General features: G+C 43.2%; 2 protein-coding genes across 2 annotated transcripts; one reads left to right on the plus strand and one right to left on the minus strand.

Annotated features, from left to right (window-relative positions):
- The first annotated feature begins 6255 nt into the window (after positions 1-6255).
- Positions 6256-10168, plus strand: LOC127753104 (GDSL esterase/lipase At2g27360-like). The gene is made up of 5 exons (XM_052278570.1): positions 6256-6559; positions 6950-7165; positions 8580-8731; positions 8818-9094; positions 9627-10168. Exons 1-5 carry the CDS (start codon positions 6265-6267, stop codon positions 9917-9919), a joined length of 1233 nt encoding a protein of 410 aa, XP_052134530.1. The 5' UTR covers positions 6256-6264; the 3' UTR covers positions 9920-10168.
- Positions 10169-14033: 3865 nt separating this feature from the next.
- Positions 14034-16158, minus strand: LOC127753397 (signal peptide peptidase-like 1). Its single transcript, XM_052278881.1, has 3 exons — positions 15361-16158; positions 14523-14723; positions 14034-14341 (listed from the first exon to the last, which is right to left on the minus strand). Exons 1-3 carry the CDS (start codon positions 16156-16158, stop codon positions 14225-14227), a joined length of 1116 nt encoding a protein of 371 aa, XP_052134841.1. The 3' UTR covers positions 14034-14224.
- Between the last annotated feature and the right edge of the window lie 7737 nt (positions 16159-23895).

Here is a 23895-nt window from a genome sequence, read left to right on the forward strand (position 1 = left end):
AAATAGTGATTGAATTCGGCTATCAAAGCCGGATTGATAGGGAAAATCATGGCGAAAGTAACAAGGAAGGAATTTGGAATAGATTTTTGTAATTAATTGGAGGAAACACACGGAGAGGCAAATCAACGTGGCCGCTAGAGATTGAAGAAAAAAACAGCTAAAAAAATTGTTGGACGGTAAAAAAAAAAAGATGGATGCCCTAAGGCGGTCTTAAAAAACCCTTCCGCGTGAAAATAAAATTATTTAAAAAAGGCAACAAAACAAAAAACTGGACGGAGACGGACCAAAGAAAAACCAGAAACTTTGATGTAGTTTTTTTATTAGCTTTATTATAGGTATATATATTATAATAGACATGTCTAGGGGAGTGTCCCATCGAGATTGCTAATTCGCGCACATGCGCGAGATCAACAAGTCGCGAGCGTTTCGCGACGGCAGCGCCTCATCTTCGCGTCTGACATGGGCCTGCTGGGCCTAGTGACTTTTCAACGATGATTCAGTCATATACACTCAATTAGTAGTAGTATCTCCTAATTATAATTGGACAACCCATGTACATACATGCATGCAGTGATTAGAACATTTAACTAAACTATTTAACAGAAGATTTAATTTTAAAATTGAAAGTTTTAAAAACTTTCAACTCAGAATTTGAAAACTTTCCACTCAGCATTTGAAAACCTTTTCAACTCACAATTTTACAATTTTCATCTCAAAATTCAAAAACTTTCAACTAAAAATTCGAAACTTTCAAATCAAATTACAAAATTTGAAGTCAAATTTTAAAAACTTTCAACTCAATTTTTGAAGCTTTCGACTCAAATTTGAAAATTTTCAACTTCAATTTCGAAAACTTTCAACTCAACTTGAAAACTACTATGTCAAAATTTAAAAAGTTGAAATGAAAATTTAAAACTTTCAACTCAAATTTCAAAATCTTTTGACTACAAATTTAAAACATTCAATTACTTTTCTAAAAAAAATGGTAACTGAATTATTTATATTGTTACTGTTTTAAAAATAATGTAATTAACACTAATTGCCATAATTAGCGGTGGCAGCACGTGGACAAGTCGTCAGTGGGACGCGCGCCGGTGCGCGGCTGCGCTAGTTAAGCAGCGGGCGCGCACACGCCCCTTAGGAACCCCCGTGTCCCATATTTGGTCTTTGATCGGGTGCCCGATCCGATGGATGCTTTGATAATTTTGTTCAGGCTTATTTATTTGGATACAAACCGGCATGGCAACCGTTTGATCTTGCAGGTGCCAGACCTACATATATTTGTAGCAATCAATTTCATATCTCACCAGGCTGATGGGTATGGCTACCCACTGGTCTGAGCATGCATCCATGGAGCTGTCAGCAATCATGCACGTGATTTTCTTTTATTTTTATAGACAGAGAAGTGATACTTTTTTTTTAGAAACAGAGAGCATTATAAACAGAGAAACTGATCTCCAATTTCCATTTTCTCCAATATTTTGTATTATAAATATTAAAATTTAAATCATATAAGATTTTGCTGAAATGTATATGTAAACTTTGCTTTACAGTTCTAGAGAAAACTACTTATTTTATTTCAAACAACCAAAATTGTTTGGTTCAAAAATGAAAACAATCCAAAGTTTATATGTAACACATCCTACGTACCAATTCTTACTTGTGTTGGAGTCACAATTTATTATTTGCAATGATTTAACAGAGAAATTAGAAATTAATACATATTATTGAAGTAGGTTTGGATTCTTGACAATAACATTTTAGTCATATTTTTAGATTTTGTAATTAATAAGTATTGAGTTGTACTTGGTTAGAGTCTTAACATAGCCTTTTCATGATTTCATAATTCTGAAATTCATAACTAATAGTCGAATCTATGTTGATTGTTTGATAACTCCAAACTCCTTATGCCCGAACTTGGGAAGCACAAAGCCATATCCAGTGCAAAGCTGAGTCTGACCAGGACATGTAGATTAAATCTTGAATATGATATTTGAGAAATTTGGAGTAGACTATGGCAGCATCTGGAAGCCAAAATTCCCAGTGAAATAATTGGAGTTGTTGAAGTAAAATGCTTGTTCTGAAGCGAAGAACGAAGATAATAACTCCCGGAGTTGACTCGTTGGCTAATTAAATGATTGTTTCATCTTGACATGAAGCTTGTCTATTTTTGAGCCTTGTATTTGTGTAGCCCCCGACTCACTGAACATAAAGTTGAGAACTGTAGCTTCTTTTCATCGAGTAGTCATTGCTTGAGTGAAGATATGTGTTGAAGATGTCCGAGTAAAAATCTTGAATATTGGAGCACCACCTGTAGTAGTTTAGTGCGGAGTCGAATATGGTGGCACATGCCGAGATGTCGTGGTTGGTGAAATATAGGCAATAGAGTTTGCCGGTGCTGAAGATAATGAAGATGAAGTCACCTCACAATGGTGACAGAGTTGCATAGCCATGATGACGTTAACACGAGTTGGCGGCACAGAGGCAAACCGATGCACGAAGATACCAGTCAGCGACAGACGAGAAGGCCGTAGTGGCGATGAAACCAGTCGGCGGCAGACAAGGCGGCCGGTGGTGAAGACGTGGACGCCCATCAATGGTGGTGTGACCAACCAACCGTGTAGACGAGGACACCAGTCGGTGGCAGACGAAGTTAGCCGGCGGTGAAGACGTAGACACCCAACAACGGTAGTGTGACCAACCAACCATGAAGGCGAGGAGACACCAGTCGGCGGCGGCGAAGGCAAGCCGGTGGCGATGTTCTGACTTATCCATTCCCGAATCGTAGGAGATAAGCTTATAGCCATGAATCCCTACTATGTATATCTGGATTTGGATCCTGCAGAATAAACATGTAGGATGAGTAGTATCTAACGTAAATACAGTACTTGAAAAAAATTCAAGTATTTTAAAATGTTTATAAATATGTATTTCTACTCTTCTCGATTTCAGTTTCCTCAAGCAGATGACTCCTTACGTTTAAACACTCTACTCGAGTAGTAAAAGCACACAAACACCGGGAGTCGGCCAATGCACTTTCCAAACATGCATATGAGTGACATGAGTTTGTCATTAATAAAACAAAGTTTCACGGATCAGAATTTACTACTCGGGTACTTTTACAATTGTTAAGAGTAGAAAATAAATTACTTATATCTATGCTTTTAATTTCTTCCGAGTAATACTTAGCACCTTGGGTCATTAACTCCATCCAGCGAGCCCCGGTGCTAGGAATTGGCCCAAAGGCAACTATCCATCGACAAACCAACGGCAAGCATAGGGAAATAAGCTCCATAACTCGATCAACGCTTTTGTACTCGAATTATTTCACAAGCAATATAGATAAATATTATGAAAATTGTTTAAAAAATATGATATAACATTTGTAGCCCCCAACTCACTACTCAATGGACAACCGATTGATGTAGTGAGGCAGTGGAAAAGAAAAATATCATATAAGGAAGAAAATTAATGATGACTTAACTTTTTGGTATTTCCCTTGGTGATAGCAGAGGTGGCCGATGTGGGAACAAAATCATTCATTAATAGCAACAAAGATATCAGTCGGCGGCGATGGAAGCAAGCCGGTGGTGAAGATGACAAGGCCCATCAGCGGTGGTGGCATAGACCCAAACCGTATAGACAAAAATACCAGCCGATGGCGACGAAGGCGGTCGACGGTGAAAGGGAAGATGTCCATCAACGGCGGCGGAGTCACCAACTGTATAGGCGAAAACACTAGTTGGCAGCGGCGAAGGCGGCCGGTGGTGAAGACGATGTCGCCATCAGCAACGGTGGCAGAGTACACCAACTGTGGAGACGAAGAAACCAATCGGCATCCGATAAGGCGGCCAACAACTATGGCAAAGACACCAGTCATTTGCAGATGAAAGCAAACCGGTGGTGAAGACGTACACGTCCAACAACAGCGGTATAATAGGCCAACCGTAGAAGTGAGTACACCAATCCACAGCGATGAAGAAGGCAGACGGTGAAGACGAGGTCGTCATGGGCAGTAGCACAAAAATGATGACATTTCCTGGACGGCGACATGCCAACTCGTCACGTGGTAGTTCCGGCGTTACATGCATGTGAACACATAAAATAATGTGATTAGTTGCAACAAGGCGTATAGACATTCATATACAGATGATGCTTCTGCATGCACGTTGGTTTGTGCTTGACATGCTTATGCATACGGGACTAATATTTGGTGTCAGCATGCAAAGTAAAGAATAATAAAGCTCGACCAATTTGTTAGTAATAAACAGAGAAATAAATATTCTGATGGACAAAAGATGCATGGCATGATTGTTAGTTAATTCAGGCCTGCCGATTGGATTAACCACGTCATGCTCATGTTTCCTGGCATGCATGCGTCGGTTGTGCAGCATGAATGGCGAAGATTGGATAGTCTAGGCTGCAGCTTCGCCGGGCGTCGTCGGTTCTGGCGATCGACCGGCAGGACTAGCTGCTGCTCTGCGCGCATGTGAGAAATAAATATTCTGTATATAGATGTTTTCTGGATGACGGGCGACGGTATCCGGCAAACCAGTCAAACTACGATACATGCAAAGCACAGTAGATCAAAACAAGAAAACAACAGGGAATTAATCGTGATCGTAGATCCTCTACAATCCGTCAGTAACATATTAGACTGGAACGACAAACCCGAGTGGAAGATTGTAACTGTCCAACTCATTGAGATCGATCTCAGCACATCTTCAGAAATTGATTCTATCGCACTTCTTGGCGGGTAATTCGACGCAACCCTACCTAGCGCGCCAACTGTCGAAACTAGAATTTCGATAATATAAATGGGGTAGCGCACGAGATCTAAAAGTGGATGGATGCGGAGACAATGAATTTAGACACTTCAGACCCTCTCAATGAGAGACAATACCCTAATCTTGTTTGGGGATTTGAATCCGCCGGGTTGTGTATTGATCTAACGATCTGAGGTGTAATTCTATATGCTCATGCCCCTTAGTGGGGGCTCCCTGCCCACCTTATATAGGTTGGGGCAGGGTTTACAAGGTAGAAACTTATCCCCATACGGTTTAAGTTTCATATATCTAATCTACAATCTTAATAAATCAGAACTACATGCCATTCCTTAATACACAAGTAAATGTAATACATGGATCCTAGTCTTATACATATTATATATACATGATTTATCCCCTGTAACCAATCGGATGGCCCAGCCGTGTGGGTATGTAGTACTCATAATCTCCACACTTAGTAACACGTTTTTTGGTGTAGCACATAGCTGTGTTAGGGTGTGTTTGGTTAGTGGGATATACCTGGATAGGACATGGCCGCCGCTTTTTGAAGGGTGTTTGCTTGCTGGGCGAAACTGGGATAGGGCGGCCCAAAGGAGAATGTCCCACCCCAGATGCTGGATAGAGGGATCCAGCCGATTTGGCCGGATGAAACCGCCCGAGGCTCGGGCGAGCCGGGCGAGCGAGTCGCGTGACTCGCGTCACCCCTCACCACGACGACGCGAGCGAGGCGGCAGATAGGGCGGCCGGCGAGAGAGGAGGCGAGCTCGGCAGCCGGCGCGGGTGACGAGAGAGAAAGGCAGCCGGCGGGAGGAAGCGGCGGTGGGACGAGGTGGCCGGCGGCGGCGGCGAGCCCAGATCTGGCTCTGTTTTTTTTCTTTTTCTTTTTTTCTTTTTTCTATGTGTATTTATAATGGAGGTAGTGGTGTAAAATTGTATTATGTATTAATTTGATGGGGGTATATTCACCATCTCAAGTGAGAGGTGACCACACCTACATATCCACCATACTTCCTCTAACCAAATAAAAAGTTGGACCGCCAAATCCACCTTTGTCCCTACAACTTAAAAAAAACTAGATCGCCATATTCACACAATCAAAAAAAAACTGGACCGCCATATCCCATCCAAGCTTGACCGGGAACCAAACACACCCTTACAAAAGCTCTAACCTGACGTAGTGTATCCGTGATTTTTTAAAAAACGCGTAAAAGCTTTACATGTCGCTATGTTAGAACAGAGTAGACTATTCACTGGAAACTCGCCATCCCTGCAACAGTCGCGATGCATCATGCACCTGCCCTTCTAAATTAACCTTGCACGTGATTAATGCAAATCGGATGATATCTTTTGTGAGTGCGATAGTAGACTAATCAGACTGATGTAGTATCATCCTCCTGGCCCCGCTCAAAGCTCTACAAATACGTACCAACGCGCGCACCGGAGCTTTGCACACGTATACGGGGCAATATCTCCGGCCATGGCGCTGCTCCAACGCCTCCTCGTCGCGCTCCTCCGCGTCCTCGTCGCCGGAGAGCACGCCGCCGGCGACGCCATGCCGTCGCCGGCGTCCGGCGGCGGTGGCGCCGCCGTTAATGTTGAAGCGCGGTACGCGCGCGTGTTCTGCTTCGGCAACTCGCTCACCGACACCGGCAACAACCCCCTCCTCCCGGCCACCGCCGGCGGGCCGTCCACCAGCCCGCCGTACGGGATGACCTTCTTCCACCGCCCCACCGGCCGCTCCTCCGACGGCCGCCTCCTCATCGACTTCATCGGTATCGTTTCATCAAAGAAATCAAACCAGCTAGCTAGCAAAGCATACATATAATCTAAATCTAGCTATATACCCCTTCGTCCTAAATCACAGGATGTAATCTAAATCTAGCTATATACCCCCTCGTCCTAAATATGTACTTTTTATAAAGAAAATCGAACTAGATAACCTTCAACTAATCATATCTATACTAAGTATTATTTATGATATATCACTAGTTTTATATTTTAAAGTACATTCATGTAATGCTAATTCTATATTCGTTAAGAACATAACACGTAATAAATTAATGGTCGAAACATGTCACTTAGAACATGTAAAAAAAATATAGTAGTTTAGAAGAGAGGGAGTATGTTATGTGTGATCCATGGCGTCGCTGGTTGTTTTTCAGTGAAGGCGCTGAGGGCGCCGCAGCCGACGCCGTACCTCGCCGGCAAGACGGCGGCGGATTTGCTGGCCGGGACGAACTTCGCGGTGGGCGGCGCGACGGCGCTCGAGCCGGCGGTGCTCGCGAGAATGGGCATCGTGTCGGCGGTGCCGGTGTCTCTCAGCAACGAGACGCGCTGGTTCCAGGATGCCTTGCAGCTTCTTGCTTCCTCCATCAACGGTAAGAGCGACGGAAGAAGAAGCTGTTCTTTTTTTTTAAAAAAAAAAAATGATGTGTTTGCTTGGCAGTGACTTTTCTTCTTGCTGTTATAGGTGACCTAGCTAAACAAATTTAAGGTAAAAATTTTATGCTCCTATTTTAACCGACCAAAAGGTATGCCGGTCGAAAATTTTAAACCAATTAATTAAAGAAAACCCAAATCAACTCTTAAGGTATGTAGTAGTAAAAATCAAATTTGTCTACGGCTTACAAGTCAACGAGCAGAAAAGCAAGCAAGTACATATCAAAGAGTGGAGATTTGAATTGATGGATGTAATAGTGTACCGTACGGCCGTACCCCACAACTTTACCACGGTACCGTAACAAAGAGGCATGACTCATTATGACACACCTATTTTAACGAACGGTAAAACCATACATGAATCAAAAAATCAATTTGTTGGTGTCATAACGTGTTTATGAGTGTCATAGTATGCTAACTATATTTAAATTATGGTGTTATAATATATAAATAAGCAGTTTCGCTATAGATTTTGCCAAAAGTTGTTTGTGTTGTCTGACATCAGTCCTTACACTATATATTCGCACCTGTTAAAACAATACTCCCTCCATCTATTTTTGATAGGCATATTTCTAAATCTGAAAAAAAATACTTTAATAGGCATATTTCAATCCAACAGCATATCCTCTTAATGATTTTCTCGGATTTAATGCGTGACTCTCCATTCTTCCACACAAGATTGGTTACATGGGCATCGAAAAACGTAAATATTAATGAATTGTTTGTTTACGAGGAATAACTAATAACATATTTAAATAGATGATAAGTAGAATTACTTATCCTTGCTCACTGTGCCAAGATGAAATATGACTATCAAAATTAGATGGAGGGAATACTTATTCTAAAACGGCACATTGCCTCATTTAATTTGGGAAAGATTTGTAAAATCATTACCAAACAAAAGTTTTGGGATTGACCAAAAATTTAAAAATATATTAGTTTTACAAAATTTACCTTTACTTTAGAAAAAAAATGTATTTAGCACACAACAACAACGTGCTACTATAAAAATGATCTTCACACGAGGCCAAAACTAGTTTTTGCATTTGGGTGGAGCACCCGCTTGGAGTTAGGTATGCAAAAATCGGCATTTCAAGTGCGGGCGCCATAACCGTTTGCGAAAAACCATTTTCGCGGATAAGTATAGCCTACCTTGTTTCGCAACCGAAATGAATATGCTCTGTAAAAATTAACAATTTAGAGGGTAAATCACAAATAAACTAAACCCCTAGACAGCTAAAATATTTCTGAATCCTTTGTAATCCATTCTTTTGTAACTGCCTGATCGATCTTGTCAATAATTGTGATGCATATTCCTCTCAAAAATAATTGTGATGCATATGCACCCTACAGCGAGGCGCAGGATCGCCGAGACGTCGCTCTTCTTCTTCGGAGAGATCGGAGTCAACGACTACTTCCTCGCCTTGGCTAGCAACCACACCGTCGAACAGGCGGCGGCGACCTTGGTCCCAGACATCGTCGGCGTCATTCGATCAGCCGTGATCGTAAGATTGAAACACACTCTTCTCCCTAACTTGCATCCTAAGATCGCCGGAAATCGTCAGTTGACTATATATCTAATCGCTCGTAGGACGCCATCGTCGCCGGAGCAAGAACGGTGGTGGTCACCGGGATGATACCGCTGGGCTGCGAGCCGCAGCTGCTCGCCCTGTTCCCCGCGGGCTCCGCCGCCGACTACGACCCGGACACCGGCTGCGATGCGCGGTTCAACAAGCTCGCCGAGGTGCACAACCGCGAGCTGACCCGGATGCTCCGGCAGCTCCGGCGCGCGTTCCCCGCCGCCGCCGTCCACTACGCCGACTTCTACCGCCCCGTCACCGCCATCATCGCCTCTCCGGCCAAATACGGTACGGTCAATGGATGTAGGGGCGGATTTCAACCCCCTTTTATTCCTCTTCTCCCTTCTCTTCTTCCTTCTTTCTCTCCTTTTATCAATGGGATCCAGCGGGGTAGGGGGAACTCGTGAATTCCCCTAGTACCCACACTAGATCCGTCCCTGCATAGATGCAGGCTGTCACGCTATTGACTCATGCACACATGAGGTGTTATAGAACGGGCATATATGATGTTTTATACGTGCCGCCGGCTCTAAATATGTCAGTCAGGAAATCTCTTTACTGACCAGACTTCTTTGGACATTTCAAGTTGGTCAACAATTTTTTTTGTCGATCAACCGCATGCCTCTAAATGTGGTCTTTACCAACCGAGATCATCTGTTAGAGATTTTGTGTCATGGTGTAGTGAAGGGTTGGGTGGGCCAAAAATATCTCATGCGTCGAGATTATAATTAAGAACCGGTACATATAAGACGTAACCTATTTGGATATCTCTATACTATTGACATATAATCATGTGGTACGGTGGCTTATATGCATGCAGGTTTCGGCGACACGCCGTTGGCGGCGTGCTGTGGCGGCGGCGGCAACCCCTACAACTTCGACTTCGCGGCGTTCTGCACCTTGCGGGCGTCGACGCTGTGCGCCGATCCATCCAAGTACGTCTCCTGGGACGGGATCCATTACACGGAAGCGGTGAACAAGTTCGTGGCTCGTTCCATGCTAAGGAGAGCCCTAATACCGATGCCCAAACCCAATCCGTCCTTGTCTATGCCGTTATCAAGTTCACGCGAACATACAGGACAAGAAACCAGCCGGGAGCTCGCTACATTATGAACTTTTGTATGACAGAAACCAAGCAGCTCGCTACATAATGAACTATTTGTATGGCATACAAACATGTGTAGCACGGATTTTCCATGCTTTGATAATAAAGAGAGTAAATTTCACGAAACTCTCTCTCTATATATATAGACACTGCGTAAAAATTATCATACAAGATTTATGGGCGTGTGTGGTACGATAATGTTATAACTGTCTTTAGGCTTGTATTCCACTTAAATTTCTTGTTATCCATCAAGTTACCATTTGTAATTCATAGTCATTGAACAAAAAATTGTATAGTACTCTCTCTGTCCCTAAATATTTGACGTCGTTAACTTTTTTAAACATGTTTGACCGTTCGTCTTATTTAAAAAAAATTGTGAAATATGTAGAACTATATGTATGCATAAAAGTATATTTAACAATGAATCAAATGAAATGGAACCAATTAATAATTATTTAAATTTTTTGAATAAGACGAACGGTCAAACATATTTAAAAAAGCTAACGACGTCAAATATTTAGGGACATAGGGAGAATTAGCTTTAGTTTCTTTAAAGCAAAGGAGGGAATAAATGCCGTTATTATCTAATAGTATAAAATTGGTTGTATAAGATATATACAGATTTTGCATGTAAGTTTTTACAGTTCTGCATATTGTAATTATAATTAGTTTGTAACTCGGTGTAAATGACTATAATTATAGTAATTAGTTCTGTACTATAACTCCATATGTCATCAATAGTGTCTGCCACTAGTAGTTGAAATAGTTTTCGTACATTACTACTCTCCATCCAACCACCCTCACTAGTCACTTAATCGACAAAATTAATACACACGCCATATGCATGGCGCCTAAAATAAACTCGCCAAGGCAAATGGGATTGCAATATGGTCCATATGGAGCATGCATGGTGAGCGCAGTTTCTTGAATCTTGCAATGCCGGCCGGTTTGGAATCTTGCTTGATATTTTCGGACAGAAGTTGATGAAACGATGATTTTGAACATCTCTCTCTAATTCGTTTCATATTATAAGTCATTTTAATTTTCTAAGTCAAAATTTTTAAATTCGATCAAGTTTATAGAAACATAGCAACATCTACAATACCAAATTAATTTCATTAAATATTTTGATAGTATGTTTGTTTTATGTTGAAAATATTGTTACTTTTTTCTGTAAATTTAGCTGAACTTAAAGAAGTTTGATTTAAATAAAGTTTCATATTAATTATAAGCTGCTAAAACAAAAATTTAAATTTGATCAAATTTATAAAAACATAGCAACATCTACCAAATTAATTTCATTAAATATTTTGATGGTACGTTTGTTGTGAAAATATTGTTATGTTTTTCTATAAATTTAGCTAAACTTAAAGAAGTTTGATTTTAAAAGAGAAAACAAAGCGTCTTATAATATTAAACGGAAAAATATACTTTTCTAAACTTTCAAACCGTCTTGAAAATCCCTCTTTTTTTACTTGAGACTCTTCCAAGAATTTGAATTTGGTGCGGCCCAACTTGTATCAGGACTGGGCTAACTTGGGCTTGTTGTCACCCTCTTTTGGACACGTGGGAGTTTGTTCGTCTTATTCATGGGCTGTGCTGATTTGGGTTAGGATAAGTTCACCTGAGGTCCCTCAACTTAACCGCGAGATTTTTTAGGTCCCTTAACCACAAAACCAGAAATGTGTACCCCTAAATTCACTCAAACCGTTCACCGGAGGTCCCTCGGCAGTATTTCTGCCCGGTTTTGCTGACATGGCATCCTAATCAGCAAAAAAAAAACACGTGGGGCCCACATGTCAGCTTCACATCTTTTTTCTCCTCTTTTCTTCTCCTTCTCTCCTCTTCTCTTTTCGTTTCTCTCTCTTCTCTTCTCCTTCAGGCTGCAGGCAGAGCAGCCGCGCGCCGTGGCCGCCGTTGTCGCCGGCTCTCCACCGTCGTCGTCGCCGTGGGCGAGGCTACTCGGTGCGGCCGTCCGGCAGCGGAGCAGAGGCAGCGGGCGGAGCGGCGAGCACGGATGCGGGCGGCGCAGCGGAGGGCGAGCGCGGCAACAGAGCAGCGGAAGGTGTGAGCGCGGCGGCGGGCCGAGCAGTGGAGCGCGAGCAGGCCGCGGACAGAGTAGCGGAGCACGAGCGCGGCGGCCAGCGAGTTTGGGAGGGAGGGGGAGGCGGCCGGCGACCAAGAAACAATCGCTTCCTCTGCCTCTTCCCCTTCTCCCGCCGGTGGTGCCTCTCCTAGCATCGTCGGCCACCCGCGGGGGCACGGCGGTGGTGGCGGCCGAGCACGGGGGAGCTCCTCGTCCCATCCACTGTCTTCCGCTTCGCCTAGCTTGCCTTCCACTGCTTTGCCCACCGCTACGCTCGCCCGTCGCCGCTCCTCCGCCGCGCTCGCCTTCCGCTGCACCCCCTGCATCCGCGCTCCTCCGTTGCACATAATGGCATATATACATGTGAGTGTGCTCAGCCATATACACATGCTTGGCTAATATATACGTCTGCATGTTATCTGGCGGCAAATCAACAAGAAGCTAGCTAGGCTATAGCTGGTCGTCTCCATGCATGCATATATATGCTTGTACGAAGACGCATGTACATGCGGCCATCTGTACCCGGCGTATATGCGTATGAGCTACGACGTCAAGTGCTACCACGACGTCGGCGAAGACGATGAGGGTCACCGCGCCTGCGCCGACCACCGTCCACGACGCCGATGGCACGCCGAGCGTGGACACTCTCCTGCTGCAGCTGCGCGAGCTGGGCGTCCGGGAGGACCATGCGATCAGGTCGGCGACGCTGCCGCCACCACCACTGCCGCTGCCGCGGCATAGGAGGAGCATGAGCGACTAGGGTGCATCGTTAGCCGGCACTTCGAGCCACCTATGCATGGCCACTGCGACGCCTGGCCGATGCCGCCGAACGGCCGCGCCGTGTAGCCTCGCCCACGGCGACGACGACGGTGGAGAGCCGACGACGACGGCGGCCACAGCGCGCGGCTGCTCCGCCCGTAGCCTCCGCTCCACCGCCGTGCTCCGCTGCCTCCGCTCATCGTCCGCTCCGCCCACAGCCCGCCACTGCTCTGCTGCCGCGCTTGGCCATCGCGGCTGCGCCCGCCACCAGCCTGAAGGAGAAGAGAGAGGAGAGAAGAGAAAAGAGAAGGAGAAGGAGAAGAAAAGAGAAGAAAAAAATATGTGCAGCTGACATGTAGGCCCCATGTACCTTTTTAATTTTTTCTGCTGACTAGGATGCCACGTCAGCAAAATAGGGCAAAAATACTGCCGAGGGACCTCCGGTGAACGGTTTGAATAAGTTTAGTGGTAGACATTTCTGGTTTTGTGGTTAAGGGACCTCAAAAAATCTCGCTGTTAAGTTGAGGGACCTCCGGTGAACTTATTCCTTTGTGTTACCACGTGAAATATTGGAATGTAACATGTGGAAACCACTAGAATTTTTATTTTTTTTAATATAAGAGAACAAAGCATGGATGACAATGCAAGGTGAAAAGAACGGTGATGTATCGGTACGATCAATTTGTTCAGAGTATACTGTGATGGTGAATGGACAGACAAATTAGCATCAGCATACAAATATGTACCCCTCCGTCCTAAAAAAATAAACCTGAAACTCAATATAACATATTTTAGAATAACGAATTTGAACAGAGATATATTCAGATTAGTAGTACTAGTACGTGTCACATCTAGTATTAGGTTAATTTTTTATAGACGGAGGGAGTAACGCTGAAGGCAGGATACTTAAAGCCGATTGATCTTTATTACACTCTTTCCTTAAGAAAATTTAACTATTCTTTTCAGTTAACAAAATGAAATCATAAGAAGCCCTTCTGAACTCTTGATGTAGCTATACAAATCAAACCAATTGAGCTTCGTCAGTTTATTGTAGTCTTCAGAAGAAGACTAATCCAAAGGGTTCATTACTAGAATAAGATTTCCCAAGGATGCATTTGTAAAATAAGCTCTGTAAAATAACTCAGATATGTAAAAAATAAATCAGTTGCATTGAGGGTCTAGCACATGAACACTAAGTCAATTACTGGTGGCATGAGCTATTGCAGTGCCTCAGCATTCAAGTAATTGACCATGACTGAACTGAAACATCGAAGCCATGAGATGAAAGACACCTTTATATTATTGCTAATAAGTGATACATCTTGTTCCCTCTTGCGAGAACAATAGGGTATAACCTTACATCACTGCATTCTACCTTATAAATATTCTCCTTTAGACTATGGCTGAAATAAATTGTAATCAGATTACATCAAGGACGTCGAGACCATTTTTCACGTCCTGTTGAATTTTAAACCTCCAACAAATGAGCTTTGTCGTTTATAATTGGCCTGGATCCTTCCCATAGCTCCCATAGCTCGTTCCTCAACCATGACATATACATAACAGGCCCAAGCGTTGATGGTACCTGAAGTCACAAACTCTTGTCAGAAACACATATAGTCAACACCATAAGCGTGGCGTCATAGCTTTATAAAAGCTGATCAAACCACACCAATGTGCAAAGTCAGGAAAATATAACTCAGTAGTACAAGGATCATACAGAAATGATGTTTGAAAAGTTGATTCTATCACAAGAGAACACCTACCAGGTACAGTAAAGCAGGCTGGGGAGACTGGGATAAGATCCCAGCAGCCAAAGCCGTTACCAAGCCAACACCATAACCTGTCAGCGCATACCATACATATTTCCGCTGTTTCGAGGGAGGCATGTCTTGTGAAACACTCATGTCTTTGATCTTCCGGTGATCAAATGAGAGTACAAGAGCTAGAAGCATCCCTGGAATGGCCTACACACACAAGTGAAGAACTGATTACAGTTGACTGTTGACACAGTAAAAGCATGAGCAAAGTCAGATGAGCGATGCAGTAATTCATACACAGTATTGTGCATTGTTCCTTGAAAGTCATGTCGTTGTATAATTCAAGTCATGCAACTACTTCATGTCAAATACCAAGGTTGATATGCAAATAGATCAATAATATCAGTGAATATTATGTCTACAAAACAGTGTGTGATAAAGCAAACCAACAACAATGCAGTGACATACATTAGTTTTTAGTGCCACAGTGAAGAGTTTCCAGACATTTCAAGACTTCAATCTGTTTGAACAATCATTGTTTACCTAATCGTGCAACATCTGAAGAATTCAAAAAAGTTGATCTGCCTGGTTTTTAACAGAGTAAACAAACATTTTGTTGCAGAGCAGGTTTTCCTGGTAGTTATAGGATGTGAACGGTGCATATATGCTAACAGAAGTAGCTGAAATGGCAGACATAGCTTGCTGTCAAATAAAAAAAAGAGTAATCTCAAATTACAGTGAAAAAATTATTACAAGGATCTTTTTGTCTTAAACATTGAGTGACCTCGATCTCATTCTTACCAATGCAGTACATAAATAAAAACTGAAATATAAATTAACTTACCATGTCTCCAAGGCCGAGCATCATATAGTCCCCAGGACTGCTTCCTGGAGCAAGCCCACCCATCAAACTCCTGGGGAAGACAAGCTTGACTGGAAGTTCTAGCTTCTTTGTAATCAGCTGCAATCCAGGCAGACTGAGCTTGTTTGCTACCGTGTGAACCGGGTTAGATGCCTTCTGAGTGGCAACGGACACCATAACATTTGCTCCGAAAAACCTCTCCGAGAAGAATACCCAGAAAACGTCGTACACAAACAGGCAGACGAGCAGCAACGCGCAGATCTTTATGTTGGGAAGCCTCACATGGCTGACGAACGCTATGCATATGGATATCCCCAGCAGGTTATTCAACAACCAGTGCCCCGATACCAACCAGGCAACCACCGTGCCGACGCAGATCGCAACCAGCAACCCCTGCAACCGGGTAAACGGCTTCGAGCAGCACCTCGACACGAACGGGTCCCCGACGCCGAGGCGCGACCTGACGCAGTTTACGTACGGCGACAGGCAGAAGAAGAGCGCCATCGCCGACGCCACGGCGGTGAAGGCGGTGACCAGGTGCGACACCGACGAGAACAGGTAGAACATCAGCAGCAGGCTGCAGGAGCTCGCGAGCGGGATCATGAGCGCCTGCGACCGGTCGAGCGTGATGGAGGCCTCGGAGAAGTCGAGGTTCCTCTCCATCTCCCTGCCATGGTCCAGCGCGCGCGACGCCGACGCGTAGGCGACGGAGACGGCGGTCAAGATGAGGGCAAGCGACGCTGGCTCGAGCAAGTAGCTCAGCTTCCACAGCGATTCCATGTGATGTTTTTAGCAGTCTCTATAACATGGCACAATTTTTTTTTCTGGGTGAACGAACGAACTGCTATTAGTATCAAGGTTTAAGGTAAATTGAGAGAACATAGCTTCTAGATCTAGAACTGAAGCTAGGGTTTACGCCCGTGAAATTCGAGAGGATGAGAGAGAGGATGGGTGGATGCTCTCACCAGTATGCGATGCGGCGGAAGAAGCGGGACGAACGGCGGCGGGGGCGGCGGCGGCGGCCCTCCCCTGGTCGCTCGCGGCCGCGGGAGGGATGGGGATCGGCGCAGGCGGCCGAGGGGAAAGAGAAATATCCTCCAGCCGCACGACGCTTTCCTCTGCCTTGTTTGGCACAATTTACGTAGGGATGCCCGGGAGTATGAGATATTTGGTATCTTTCCTAACTTTTTGGTATTGATTTTTATTTCTTTTTTCAAGTAATTTTTTGTATTATACTCGAAAAAAAATGTCCGTGTGTTATTGGGAGTTGGGAAATAACTTGAAACATTAGTATTTCCGTACAGTATAATTAAAAAAAGTTAATCAAAATCTTTTCTTAGCTTTGAGTAGGGATGAAAAAGGAGCGGATAGTTTCCGTCCGCTCCGGTCAAAAACGGATACGGATAGTGTTCGGAGCAGATTTTTTTCGGATAGTTCGAATACGGATACGAATACGGATATTTTTTCTCCGGATACGGATACGAATATGGTAACGCAGTTTCCGGCGAATACGAATACGGAGCCGAATATCCGGAGATTAAGATGCGCGGATATCCGCGTAACGCTTGATGTCTCTCCAGCCTCCAGCCCATCCCTTCAATTTCAGCACATAGTTTTCTCTCAGCTATCTAAACCCTAGCTGCCAGATGGGCGACGGCGGCGGCGGCGGCGGTGACGACGGCAGCGGCAAGCCGGCGATGGTGGTGGCGGCTGTCTTAGATCTCCTTGGCTCCTTGCTGGAGTTGCTGGGCATTGGACTTCAATCCCCCTAGTGCTTGTTTGTGCTTCCTATCTCCCTAAATCGTGGGACAGTGGGAGGCTAGGAGCCGTCACCACCGCCGGTGGCAAGGCCTCTTGCATGCACTAATCTCTTAGGTAATCCATTGATTTGTTCTTCTCCTGTAACCTTTGTTTTGTGCCTTTCATGAGATCGATAAACTGATGTAGATCTTGGATGTGCTTTTTTTTTACTTTGTGTCTAGATTGGTGATGGAGTCTGGTAGTGCAAGTAGTGCAAGTGCAGCTGCAAGTACCACTGCATCATCTCTAGTTTTGCAACTCCCAGCACCTCCAAGCCATGCTACGGCAGCTACGCAGGACACTTCTCCTGCTGCTGGTGCCTTGGCACACAATGATGCAATTGATTTGACAACCAATGATGATTCTGAGGTTTTACCTCCTCCTGTTAAGAAGCAAAAGAAGTGTAGTTCAGAAGTTTGGCAGCACTACACTAAATATAAGGTAAGCAAGAAAAGGTCAGATGACACTGTGATTGTAGAGGAGTATGCTAAATGCAACAAGTGCTCATATAAACGTCGGTGTGAGAGTAATTGTGGCAGTTCTGTTTTCTGGAATCACTTGAATAACAAGCACAACATCAAGTCAGGTCAACAACAACTACAGATGAAAAAGAGTGAAGATGATACTGAAGGAGCTATTGAGACATACAGGTATGATGAGGCGGTTAGCCTGAAAAAGTTCTATATGGCAATCATCATGCATGAGTATCCCTTTAACATTGTTGAGCATGATTACTTTGTGGATTTTATTAAGTCTTTACACCCTACTTTTCCAATTAAGAGTCGCATTACTGTGAGAAAGGATATTCTAAACATATATGAAGAGGAAAAGAAGAAATTGTGGCAGCATTTGCTTACACTCTCATGCCGTTTTAGCACAACCATGGACATGTGGACATCTAACCAAAATAAAAGTTATATGTGCATCACAGTTCATTGGATAGATGACACTTGGAACATGCAAAAGAGGATCATTAAGTTTATGCATGTAAAAGGACATCATTCAGGAAGTAATATGTGCAAAGAGTTTTATGACAGCATAGTTGATTGGAATCTTGATAGAAGGCTTGTTGGACTTACTTTGGACAATGCATCGTCTAATAATGTTTGTGTTAAGGGTGTTATTTTAAAACTCCGTAAAATCTCTCCTTTAATTTGCGATGGCATCTTCTTTCATGTGAGATGTTTCAATCATATCTTGAACCTTGTTGCACAAGATGGTCTGAAACAAATCACAGGAGCTGTATCAAAGATCAGAAATACTATTTCAATTCTAAAGCACTCGCCACTGCAGTTTGAGGCATTTCAGAAGTGTGCCTTGGAAGTTAGTTTGGATAACACAAAGGGCCTTTCCATGGATACTCCTACAAGATGGAACTCCACATTTCTCATGTTGAAGAATGCTATCTACTACAGAAATGCTTTTGATAGGTTGTTTCTTCGGCATGGTAGAAAGTATGCAAAGTGTGCTCCAACTAAGGTAGACTGGTCTATGGCAATAGCACTATGCAAGTGCTTGAAGCCATTTCATGAAGCAACTGAACTATTCTCTGGTACTACATATCCAACAGCCAATCATTTTTTCGGTAAGTTTTGTTCCATCAAGCTTTCTATTGCTGATTGGTGTAACAGTACAGATGGAACAATAAAAACCATGGCAAACGCCATGCAAACTAAATATGATAAGTACTGGGAGAAGTCGAATATGGCTCTTGCTGTTGCATGCTTCCTTGATCCACGTTACAAAACAAGTTCAATAGAGTACTATGGTATGAAGATTTATGGTTTAGAAGCTGCAGAAAAATTTGATGAGTTCAATGGGGTTATCAAAAAATTGTTTGATGTTTATGCTACTAGTGCGTGTGCAACATCAAAGAAGAAAGGTGCTGAAATGCATGTGCATCAACTTCAAATTCAATCTGATCCTGTTCATAATACTGATGAGTTTGATGATATCTTTAATGAGAATGACAGTAGCCATGATCATGAGCAACATTTTCAAAGATTTTTGCTTGAGAGAAGTCAGCCAATTTGTAGTGATAAAACCGAGTTACAAATTTACATGGAACAACCACTGTTACTATGGACTTCCAAAGATCCATTTGATATTTTGTCTTGGTGGAAGCTCAAACAAGCAAAATTTCCTATCCTCTGCAAACTTGCTCGTGATTTCTTATGTATTCAAGTGTCAACTGTTGCTTCTGAGTCGGCATTTAGTGCTGGTGGCCGTGTTGTTGATCCATTTCGCACCCGTCTTGATCCAGAGGCTGTGCAAGCTTTAGTTTGCACCAAAGATTGGATTAAAGCAGCTAACAATGGTACACTTTGTGTCTGTGTTCATTGCTTATTTGGCCATTCCTTCTTGTATATATCAATATATGTATAGCTGATCCATGATCTGATCTGGCATCATTCTTAGGTTATAAGACTCAGGCTATCATCAATGAGTTGGACATTGAAAGCGTAGAGAGGCATCTGGCAAACTTATTGATAGTGGTGAGCTATTTTCTTATTTTACCTCTATGAATATTTTTCTTAATATAACAACAATATTATTCGACTCCTGTAGGAAAAAGAGGAGAATAATGATGACATGGAACAGGATGATGTTCTGATGGATGAAATGGATGAATAATGATGTTGCAGCTTTCATGCATCGGACTGCAAGTGTAATGAAAATTGCTTTTGGGCTAATTACTATTTTGATCTTATCTGTGTTACCTATAGAACTCGAACTCAATATGTGTTGAACTTTTCAACGTGTTTCGATTTGAACACGATACACTTTGTTTAATCTGTGATGCGTCCTACAACGATGATATTTATATTAAATTAGATAAATATATGTGGTGCATTTGTATCTACGAGCAGTTTGAGTGGTCTCTATATTCCGAGAAATATTCGTTTTCGTATTCGTGTCCGATCATATTCGATCCTTATTCGTATCCATGATAATTCTTATTTGTTTCCGTATCCGACTTATTCGTATTCGTTTCCGTATCCGCCTAACAATATGAAAACGGATACGGTAAGAGCATTATCCGTCCGTATTCGCTCCGTTTTCACCCCTAGAGATAACCGACAGTGTTAGGGCTAAAAAGGAAAAAAATAATGAGCTTTTGCCCAAAAGCTCATTATTTTTTTCCTTTTTAGCCCTAACACTGTCGGTTATCTCCAACCTTTCTCCACTCGACCTACCTCTCTTTTCTCCCACAAGTGGAGCCGTGGGCCCTGCTAGCACAGTCGGCTGCCCACGCGCTTCTGTAGCGTCTTCAACCTCTGGAAGATAATCCCGTGTGCCTGCACGATGCTGGAGCCAGTCCTCCCTCATCAAATCCGGCAAGTCTTTCTCGATCACCTAAAATTGATTGAGGACTTTTGATCCACTCGATCTCCTCTTTCTGGTTTCCCCAAAATCGGAGCGAATCCACAAAACTCAGATAAAAAAGCCAGGAGAAGCTCGTCGACCGGCCATCATTGGTGACCGTTCAACAGACATTAAATTTGGCGAATTAAAGCCGAATTTAAAGGAGAAATCATGGGGAAAATGACGAGGGAGGATAAGGAAATCAATTTTTGCAATCAATTGGAGGAGGAAACGCATGGGTAGGTAGATCGATGTGGCGGCGGCGCTAGGGTTCGGCCTGGGCGGCGGCTAGAGATTAAATCCGGTGAATTAAAGTCAAATTGAAAGGGGAAAATGATGACGGAGGAGTGGGAAATCAATTTTTGCAATCAATTGAAGAGAAAACACATGCGGAGACAGATCGATATGGTGGCGGCGGCGGAGACTGAAGGCATGTGCCTATCGAGCGACGTATGGACAATGTACAAAGAAAAGAAATAAGAATCCTTATGTATTTTTTATTAGGTATAGAATTACTCCCTTCATCCCTGCAGCTATTTTTGGACAGAGGGAGTACCATTTCCTATGCGTTGCTGTCGGAGCCCAAGCTCTAATAACGAAAACTAGTGGAACTCCATTTTAGATTCAGTTAGGGAACATGTGTGCAGCTGCTAAGTCTAAGACATGTGAGACAGTGGGTTTGGATCTCTTATTCCAACTCTTAATTACAAGGGGTGAAACTTTGCTAGCTATTGCTAGCTAAAACTACGTGGAGCGTAATATCCTTTTTTTTTATGTGTGTTTGTCCTCTCTAAGCAGCTCTAGCTCTCTCCTTATAGTCCACGCGAGAACAGCACAGTGGTTGGTCCATCACTAGTGGACCCCAGTATAGGGGTTAGCTATTGAAGGTCATGTTACTTACTGACAAATGGGCCTGACTGTTGTGCCCAACTAGGGTATAGGCCTTGCCACCTGGCTGCGCGTTCTGAGTGTGCATGCAAGGTTTGGAGTAGAAGCCTAGAGCATTGTTGACGCCAGCAGGAACCTTCTGTTAATTAGTCTCAGGTAGAAGAAAGTGTGAAAAGGTTGTGCCCGATAGAGTGGCACCGGCAAATAACCATGTTGCCTAATAGCCCACACTCTTTCCCCGCAGGGGTGATGATGGTGCACGTGAGTTGGTAAGCATCACATGTCGCCTCTGTTACACCCTGAGTTGGTAAGCATCGCCTGGCATTTTATGCAAGGCTTACTTTGTTGACGGTAGCTATAGCACCCCGCGTCCCATCACGGTTAATGCGCTGGCGCTACCCCAAGCTCAGCCTTGCAAGGGCCGATCTCGAGGGCAAGCAGCAACCATGCCCCCGAGAGGCGAGGTCCCAAGCTTGGGTTCCAGCTAGCGGCCATAGGGATGAACACGAGGTCACCCCTACCAGGGGCGGTCCTAGGTTCTTGTTGTGTTTCTCCTCAAGTGCATCTCGACCATTGCATGGGCTAGTTGATAGTTGTGTGGGCTGCCTGATCCGATGGTGTTCATTGGGTTCCCCGAGCAGCCAATGATGGGAAGCCTGGTTCCAACTTTACCAATATAGCAACTGAAAAAACAAAAGGTGATGATATAAATTAGAGTGCTATATGATTTGATCACGGTTTAATTTTTATACTGAAATCCAAAATTAGCTCTATGGGTCCGAAGGGGCCTTAATCACAACCTAGTTCAGGACAACAACATCAAGTAAGAAAATAAATAAATGGTAAAATAACAGGAATGAAAGAAAGCAGATGACCCATCAATTTTTATGAACAAAAGAAAATGGTAAACCAATGTAAACTCTAATGGAATTGGTCCTAACGGACCTGCTGAACCACTCAAACAAGTTGATTCTGCTTAGGCTCGCGCATGGGTTACGTTCTTATACAAGGTTAGGTTCAATAAACCGGTGTGACCTTGGCTTAATTGAGTAGGTTTGACTCAACCACGATTGTACCATACCAGATGTTACTTATCTTATTCTTATCATGTAATACGAATATGGAGAGAGAGGGAGAGAGGGAGCTGAGAGAGAGAGAGAGAGGAGATGAAGAGATATGGTGTGGGTTGTGGTGGGATATAGACGAGAACACCTTGAGTAGTGAAACACATTTCCGAGAGTCATGAATATATATATTTTATAGGGAACCGAGAGTTATGAATATGATGGTATTGTTAGTATCCAAAAAGGACATTTGCTTTGGTTGGAACGTGGATCCTGGATGTAGAACCACAATGACATCAAACATGAGATTGATGACTACGGTATGGAAACGGATGGGAACAAAGCACATTCTCAGGCATGGGGATTCCCTTTTTTAGCCATTGAAAGGAAATGTGTTGGATGTGCTGATGATGGTGTCGGCCATGGAGACAGTGAGGCACACAAGAGCTCGGTGTCGGTGGTGCGTTGTTATATTCATGGAGAAGAAGCAGAGGGAAACTCTTTGGTATCAATCTATTAGGAATAGGTTTACATGGTTATTATGGTTCATTTACATTACCCATCTAAATGATTACATAACATAAAATCTCACTGGTAATAGAAGATTTTAGTAGTGCAAGCAGTGGGGAAGTATCAACGGTTAACATCATGGAGGCTAGGGCTCGGCGGTGTGCTCAATTTTGCGAGAAATCGATCAAGAGAGGAATGATCTGAGTGGCGTGACGATAGAAGATATGATAGTCATGGGCCTATGATGCAACACAAGTTTAGGCTGCAAACGGTCAAAGAGGCTCACGTACGTGAAGCGAGGCACATCTTGTGATCGGATTAACGGATGATGGAGTCAAGTTTCACATATCAAGTAGTACAGAAGAGACATGTTAGGTCTTCTTGGCACAACTCTAGATCTAAATTTTTTTAAGCTGGGTATTCCTAAATCTACAAATCCATGATCTTTATATATATATATATATATATATATATATATATATATATATATATATGTGATTATGTTAATAACATTCGGATAAATTATCTTATTTCATTTTAGATTAAATTTTTAATTTTTAATTCATCAAAACAGTGGTAACTATATGTCGGAAGCCACAACTTTGATGGAGGGCATGCAAACAACATCCTAAAAGTTCTTTTAAAAAATGTCAAAAAAGGTGATATTAGAGAACTACCGGTATGACCAAACTTGACTTCGTCCGTGAGATAAAAAAAAATACAATTACTAGTAAAGAAAAAGATGCAAATCAGCAATATTGTTTTTCCATAGCCATTTGTTAATTTTGTATCTCACGAACTAGGTTGAATTAGGTTGTGCAATTTCGTATGGTTCTCTCGAATCATCTTACCTGTATGTGTGAATTTCTTTTAGATCTTTTGACAACTT

The sequence above is a fragment of the Oryza glaberrima genome, chromosome 10, assembly GCF_000147395.1.
Source record: "Oryza glaberrima chromosome 10, OglaRS2, whole genome shotgun sequence".
Taxonomy (NCBI): Eukaryota; Viridiplantae; Streptophyta; class Magnoliopsida; order Poales; family Poaceae; genus Oryza; species Oryza glaberrima.